At 41.0% G+C, this 7,445-nt stretch overlaps 1 protein-coding gene across 1 annotated transcript; it reads left to right on the forward strand.

Moving 5' to 3' along the window:
• The first annotated feature begins 1,641 nt into the window (after positions 1-1,641).
• Positions 1,642-3,764, forward strand: nkx1.2la (NK1 transcription factor related 2-like,a). Its single transcript, XM_041948103.1, has 2 exons — positions 1,642-1,858; positions 3,157-3,764. The coding sequence occupies exons 1-2, from the start codon at positions 1,642-1,644 to the stop codon at positions 3,762-3,764; spliced, it is 825 nt and encodes a 274-aa protein (XP_041804037.1).
• Positions 3,765-7,445: the final 3,681 nt, after the last annotated feature.

A 7,445-nucleotide genomic window follows, 5' to 3' on the forward strand; every position in this document is an offset into this window, starting at 1 on the left:
CTGCCAAAATAAAAAAAAAATAATTTCAAATGAATTATGGGAGAAACAATAACTGAAAATGCAAATATCCTAGGTCATTCAAGGACTGAGGAGTTAAAGGAAGCATCAAACAAGCCCTCCTCTTGCAGTTACTGGTTTGGCCCTCCAGTATCCAAAATAACTGTCTGTGGCCATCAGGTTTTATCTGTATTGGACACCTGCTGAGAATATTGATCCTGTGCTGGTTTCACCATTTTAGCCATCACCAGGCACCAAGCTTTAAACAACCCTGTGTCACTTTATATTGAATACTAATAGCAAAGACTAGGGAGCCGACTGATTGTGAATATAAATCTATCACCTTAGGTGAGAAAACAATCGGCCGGATTCATTGTACGCCTGCAATTTAGCTTTGAATGCTTTAAAGAAGCGTCTAGAATATTGATTCATCATGGATCCTTTTGGTCTGTGCGCACATCCTTATTTAGTTTTCTCTAATAAGCAAGTAGAAGTTACTGTCAAGATTGTTAGTGCAAGTAGAGGGAGCATAAACCATTTTCTCCACATCAAAAAAACTTTGCCATTCCAACTATTAATTTCTGTCATTTAATGAAATGCATGAAAGCTGCTTCAGTGTGGTGTAGTGCAGCACAAATGTGGTACTGGGATATTATCATGAAAACAAAAAAAAAGGACAGCAAATATAAAAAATTATTAACAGACGACGTATGTTGTTATGAATAAGTAAAACTTGTAATGGATAGAGGGGATATAACCACTAGTTACCCTCAGAGCTGTATTTACTGTATGCATTTTTAATTTAAGCACGTAGTCTGCCACAGCATCTAAAATGTTAATGAAACATAATATCTTCATAACATCTGGAAGCAATCACCATCTGTACTCCTAAATATTATCTCAACCTAATTATAAACCGGATATAAGTCGAAATCAATGGGTTTGATTTTCTTTCTCACTCAATGCACATCTACTAACATCTGTGCGTAATGATTACTGCTGCTTCCAATACTGACACAGTTTTAATGGAGAGAGTGACACTTCAATAAGTTTATCGTCTTACATTTTAATGTAAAAAAATATGATTTGCACTGATAGGAATCGTGATGCTGCAGCATTCCCATTAGTAGCCAGCAGTTTATAAGCACAAACCACTTGGCTTCGTAAAGAGAAAGTTTTTCTGTAGCTTAAGGGACATAAAAATCTCCTCCTTACAGTGACACTTCTAAAAGAGTCCAATTTGGGGAGACAGGGCGATCTCTGATATGGATCAAGTGCCATCTGTGCCCAATTTACTCTCAGGTCGTGGATTATTGAATTTAATGATATGGGTGATTATCGACGAATGCTTTGAGCCCATTAGGTGGTCGTGTGAAACACTAATAGTGTTTGTGTCACGTGTCTGGCTGAGAGACCGGAGGGACAGACGCTTTAAAGACCGCGCTCCGGTCATTTCATTCACGCTGCAAGACTGACAGACAGAAGCAGAGGAGCGAGGTCCACACTCCGAGGGATCATCACCACTAATCCGGTTCGATGAAGCTTGAACAGCAGAAGGAGGCTAAACTATGAGAAGTTCCTCTCCACACGCGTAATTACGCACGGCAGTCCCTTTCCTCCTTGAAAGGTTTTTCTCCATAAAGGATGCTGGACCCCAAGGACTGTGGAGTGACAATGACGTCCACTCATAAGATTTCATTTTCTATAGTTGACATATTGGATCCGAAGAAATTCAACAGCAAAAGGGTAAACGAACTTTCCATCGTCACGGAGAAGTTTCCTGTGCCAAATGCGGAGGGAACAAGTCTGGAGCCGGACAGCGCTGCAGGCGGGGACTTCAGACTTGATCGCACGGAAGCAGGTAGAGAAAAGAGACAATTTTAGAACACTACTCGAACATTTACTGGCAATATATTGTTTTACATTTTTTTTTTATTGCACATGTCAATTATTTCAAAGCATCTGTACGTATCAGCAATCGCGTGTCTACATCTGTCATATCTAAACATTATAAAATAAGAGCGCATGAATAAAATCAATCCTTATTCTGAAATCTTAAAATAAAAACTTTTAGCTCCAGACTAAACACCTCGCAAGTGAGACGCTATTTTCTATCAGATTTATTGTCATCTCTGTATGACCTTCCCTTAATTTCCAAGGCTGCGCTTCCTTTCAAGGAAGCCACAAAGGCTTGCTCCCAGAGCCCCGGCGTGTGATTGGCACTGGGACAGGCAGGCTAGATAATTGTTTAAATCGTCCCATTGAGGATGCCTCTGCGCGCTTTGATCGATATCCCATTACTGCATCCTGCATATCTCCCTCTAGCACCTTGCAGGTACAAACTTCACACCCCATCCATGTCTGATCCTTAATATCGTTCGATTAAAACTTCCCTTTAAATAGATGACATTTATCGACCCACCAGCAAATATGAAACTCCATTAGCGCGTCACGGCTGAGGTGGCGGAGCTGGATTTAGACGGGATTTCTTTCCGCAACATGACATTTGAGGCGCTGTGCGGTTTATAAATTATTTAAGGATTAGTGACCAAGTCTTTCCCTCCTCTGAATCTGTGCTCTGTTCCGCTCGAGCGACCTCCGGATCCTAATCAAACACTTTACAGATGTCAACTTCAGGCCCTCTGTGTTCGGTGTTTAAACAGCAGTTCAAACAGTATGAAAAATGGAGCATCGTTGCACAATAAAGAAAAATCTCTTCGGCCGGTGTGCGGGCCTTCAGCTTTGAGATCTGACACGTGACTTGTGTCTTGTCAGGAGCTGTCCTTTCAGCACCACTGCCAATTTAGCCGGCGTTCAGGCTTTTTGGCCTTTTACTGAAAACGCAGACGCATCAAAGGGTCAGATCAAATACTGCTAGCTGTCGCTTCAGGAATATAGTTTAAGCTTGTAAATCACCTTGAAAATTCAAACAACATACATTTTTAGGCTTTTTGGCAAGTCATGCCTTTCTGTCCAATATTGCCACCTGAATAGAGGCGATAGGGTCAACAGTTTCACCATTAAATAGTTAAAAAAGTCCTCTACTCACTGAATAATTGGCTGGAAAATGAAATAGGCCTGTTATTACTGTGTCTGTTGGGCTAAATTTGCTGCTAAGGTTTGCTTGATGTGAGCTCACGCATCTTTCTTTACTTACAGTGGAAGAAACAGGAGATGAACAGTCCGCAGGCTCCAGGCGTCAAGCAGCTGATGCAGACCCCCTTCTGCTCTCCACAGCGCCTGAAACAGAGCCTTGTCTCACTGCGGAGCCGGACAATGGAGAGTCGGCGCCCCCCGCGCAGGACCCCTCACCGCACAAGCGGCGGCGCCCGGACCAGGCTTGTGCCAAACCACGGCGCGCCAGAACAGCGTTCACTTACGAGCAACTGGTGGCTCTGGAAAACAAGTTCCGCACGACTCGCTACCTGTCCGTGTGCGAAAGACTAAACCTGGCACTGTCCCTGAGCCTGACCGAAACCCAGGTGAAAATTTGGTTCCAGAACAGGAGGACCAAATGGAAAAAGCAGAACCCCGGGGCGGACAGCACCTTGCAGCCCGGCTCCAACTCATTGGTCAGCGTCAGTCAAAATCCGCCCACGTGTGGGTCAAGCCCCGCCAGCTTCCACCAAACTTTCGCCAACTTCAGCTCTGGGAATGTTATCTTCCACACGGCCGGTGGTGTTCCGCTTTCATCCACTGGGGGGCTCTTGCATCCCTTTATGCCCAGTGGTTTCGTCCAGCCGACTTATTTTAGTCCACACCTATGACTGACATGTTGAAGCAGGTGATATTTTTTTGCTAAACGTTACGGGAACAAAATAACTATTCAAAGCTGAACGCGGACTGCCCAGAGTCAATGTAACTGCTGTATTAATGTCATATCATGATCTTCAAAATGAAGAGACGAGGGAGCACATGTTTGTTACAGCTTTTGTCATAACTTTATAACTCCCTTATGAATCTGCAAGTAGGCTGTTGACTGTTTTTGTCATGGACCTTTTCCAAACCTTGAGCATCATAACAAAAGGCCAAATACATGATCTGTGACTGAGCCCAACAATTATTTAAACATTCTAGCTCTGTCTGAACACTGTACCTCTATGCACTGGCCGTCTGTCCTTGTGTTTGCTGAAACACCTGCTCACACTGTCTATCTGACAGCTCTTACAGTATCATTTTCTGCATTTGTGTATAGTCTTACATCTCAAACTGTGGCATATTGCAGCCATCCAAATTCCAGCTGTGTTTCTTCCTCTCACAGGCTTGCACAGCTTACGTCTGTTGCCATTTATACAACATTATCAGTGTAACTTCATTAAAAAAAAACATAAAACATCTGTGTGTGGCTCATGGATTACAAAGTAAAAACATTTCAAATGAAAATGAATTGCAGGGCACTTTGCATCCCTCTTAACATTGATTTGGCAAAAGGTTGCATCAGTAATGGGTTTGTAATGGTAGTGGATCATGCCCTTGTTAAAGGGCTTGGTGGAAAGTGCTCATATGCTGCCATCTCCTGGGCAACAAGGCTGAGCTACTACCAGAAATAAGTACGTCTGCCCTGAAACTGAAGCATCTATGAGCGCAAGTCTAATATTCAACTCATAAGACATTAAAACACCCATTATTTAACGTTAAAACAAAACCATTTTCATTCTGTACTACACTGGTGGAAAGTAATTTAGTACATTTCCTCAAGTTAAATTTGTAATTACTTGAACTCTACTTCTGTATGTCCATTTTAAACTGACTTTACAATTCTTCTCTACAACATTTCAGACTTAAATATTGTACTTTTCCCTCCATTGCATGTACAGTAAGTGCCAGCTGCAGGTACTACTTACTTTTCAGATTCAAATTTTAACTAAGTATGCGATGAGTTTATGTAATATGCTGCAGCATTATCGATTGAACAACGCAACAGTATATAAATTCAAGGTGATGTATTTATTATAATCCGCTAATATAATATATGGATACCACTTTCTAATAAGAAACATTTTAAAGGGTTTGTAAGCTGTAACTAATGATGCTATTCATAGATAATACATCAATAAACCCTCCTGCAGCAGAGCATTAGCATCAGAGCTCTTAAAACTGCAATAACTGACTCTTTTGGCCACTTGGGGCCAGCAGAAAAAAGCTGTTAACACAACACTGACATGTATAATCATCCTTTGGTGAACTTGTTAGCAAACACTTGCTTACTGACACATCCAACGGAGCAACATTCTCATTCATTTGAGTCATGTTTCTGGCCTGACCTGATGAATGCATCTCTACCATCTCCTGAGGGAAATATCTGACTCTCTGGTTGTTAAATCCTCCACTATAGCCACCAGCTAGTCACTAACTGTGTCTGTCTGCTGTTTGGTGCTGAGCAGGTATTGTGCAGTGAGTTTTCAGAGCCTTTTCACTGAAAACAGCTGCCTGCTGCGTCCAAAAACCACTTCATGAGATGAGTGAGGTGAGAGTGAACCAGAACGTTAAAGTTTAATGTGACTGGAGACCTAAATAATGAACTGAACTTGTTATAAAGGATTTTTGTAGGTCCATAACTAGAGGAGACCTCTTTAGGATGCACACATTGTTTTAATATTGTCAGTTGATACATAGAAAAGTAGCAGTACAGTAAAATATTGGTTATAGCTTCTTTAAGTCAAGTCAGGAAGACCCACACAACAGACCACTTGACCACTTACATTCTGGAATACACTGCACAGCATCTGGACCACAATCTATAGATGTATTAAGAACATTTACAACTGCAGACTTGATGGATTATTAAAAGAACCCTAAATCAATGACTTAATAGCATTTATAATTGCAAGTGACTGACCAACTTACACTGATAGTTAAAAAGAATGGACAAACCCATGGCCCTTTTATTAATGACTCACTAACATTTATGACTGTATACAGGACTTATTAGAAAGTGAGAAACAAAAGGTGATAAATCAAAGAGCTAAATCTCTTGCTGGAGGAGAATTTTACAAAACCTGGTGAGCCAAAGGCTGGTCTTATTAATGCCGATCTATAAATCATTAGTAAATAATTCATTGACAGCTAATGAAGCCATCAGTGACATTTTACAAACCCTTTATGAAACCCTTTCTAGTGCTGAAGTACATGTTGCTACATAATGCAACCACACGGTGTCACCATTTCCTTTCTTTTTTCTACATCATATCAGTTTATATGCAGACTCTGGTGGAAGAAAACTTAATAAAGATAATTTCACACTAACTGAATGTTTTTACTGGACTTTAGCACATACTATGATCATCAGCGTCACCTGCTTTAGGATTTATTCATCAATTTGGTTTATTTTATGTGGCTTTTGATATTATGTCTGGTGGTGCTATTTTAGCAGTCTTTATCATATTCATCATATTAGCAGTCTTTATCATATTGATCTTGTGTGTTTTGAACCTTGATTATCCTCTTCATATTTAAATTGATTGTAAGCCCTTTCCTTGTGAAATAAAGTAATACATGAGGCATTCATTATTTTCTGCTCTGGTAACACTATGTGAATGAAACACTGGACATGAAAAAGAGAAGTTGCAAATATCTAGAGCAGCATTTTATTATTAACAGAGGGCAGAATAGGAAAAATAGAGCTACGCAGCCAGAAATAATTGATGACCTCCTGCTAATTCAGTGCCCTGTTGATGTATTTGGTGACTGATTCGGAGGAATATTCTCTTCTGTTACACTTAATTCACATCCATTTGAATTAATTATGCAACATATCACCTACTGAGCTAAGAGAAGCCAGCCAGCAGATCAGGACAGACAAAAGACAGATTTGGTACACCAGTCATAGGTGGGTGATCAGTGCAATCCCACAGCAGAGGAGAGCTTCAAACCTACTGTCAAGGTAGTGTCATTAGTTGACATCTTTCAAAAGTGTGTTGTGCCTTCAGTACTTTGATCTACAATACACTGGTTGAATAAGCTGCTTCTGTCTGTATCTGCAGACAGTGAGTGTGCTGCTGGGGGAAGGGACAGGAGGAGAGCTGACTGAGAATGACTCGTAGGCAATTTTCTCCTGACATCAGTTTGACGGTTCGAGGGCTGACAAGCATCCTTCAATTAGATGGAATTTTCTCACTGCTGCCAAAACCCGGCCAATGTCAAGATGTCGCTGAGGTGCTGGTGTTAGCTCGGCTGCAGTTTTAGTGTTTTTATGTCTTTTTTTCCCCTCGTTCACATGTGCATGGATTAACACATGGTGGCAAACTCGCACAACACACATTAACAAACATTTGGAGCCAGAGAGCGAAAACATGAATGTGTTGTTTTTACTGTCTCCCACCATCGCCATCAAAAAAGATAGATAGATAGATACTCTATTCATCTCCAAAGAGAAATTTGCAGTTCCAGCAGCTCAAAAGGTGGACACACAAGGGCATGCAAAATAAGAACAAGAACTACTTTCAAGT

Source organism: Chelmon rostratus, chromosome 11 (assembly GCF_017976325.1).
Source record: "Chelmon rostratus isolate fCheRos1 chromosome 11, fCheRos1.pri, whole genome shotgun sequence".
NCBI classification, from domain to species: Eukaryota; Metazoa; Chordata; class Actinopteri; order Chaetodontiformes; family Chaetodontidae; genus Chelmon; species Chelmon rostratus.

What these genes read in the sequence shown, in the direction of transcription:
- nkx1.2la (XM_041948103.1), top strand. Translation starts at nt 1,642, where the DNA reads ATGCTGGACCCCAAGGACTGTGGAGTGACAATGACGTCCACTCATAAG. An exon ending in ACTTGATCGCACGGAAGCAG is followed by an intron (nt 1,859 to 3,156) that starts GTAGAGAAAAGA and finishes CTTTACTTACAG; the next exon opens with TGGAAGAAACAGGAGATGAA.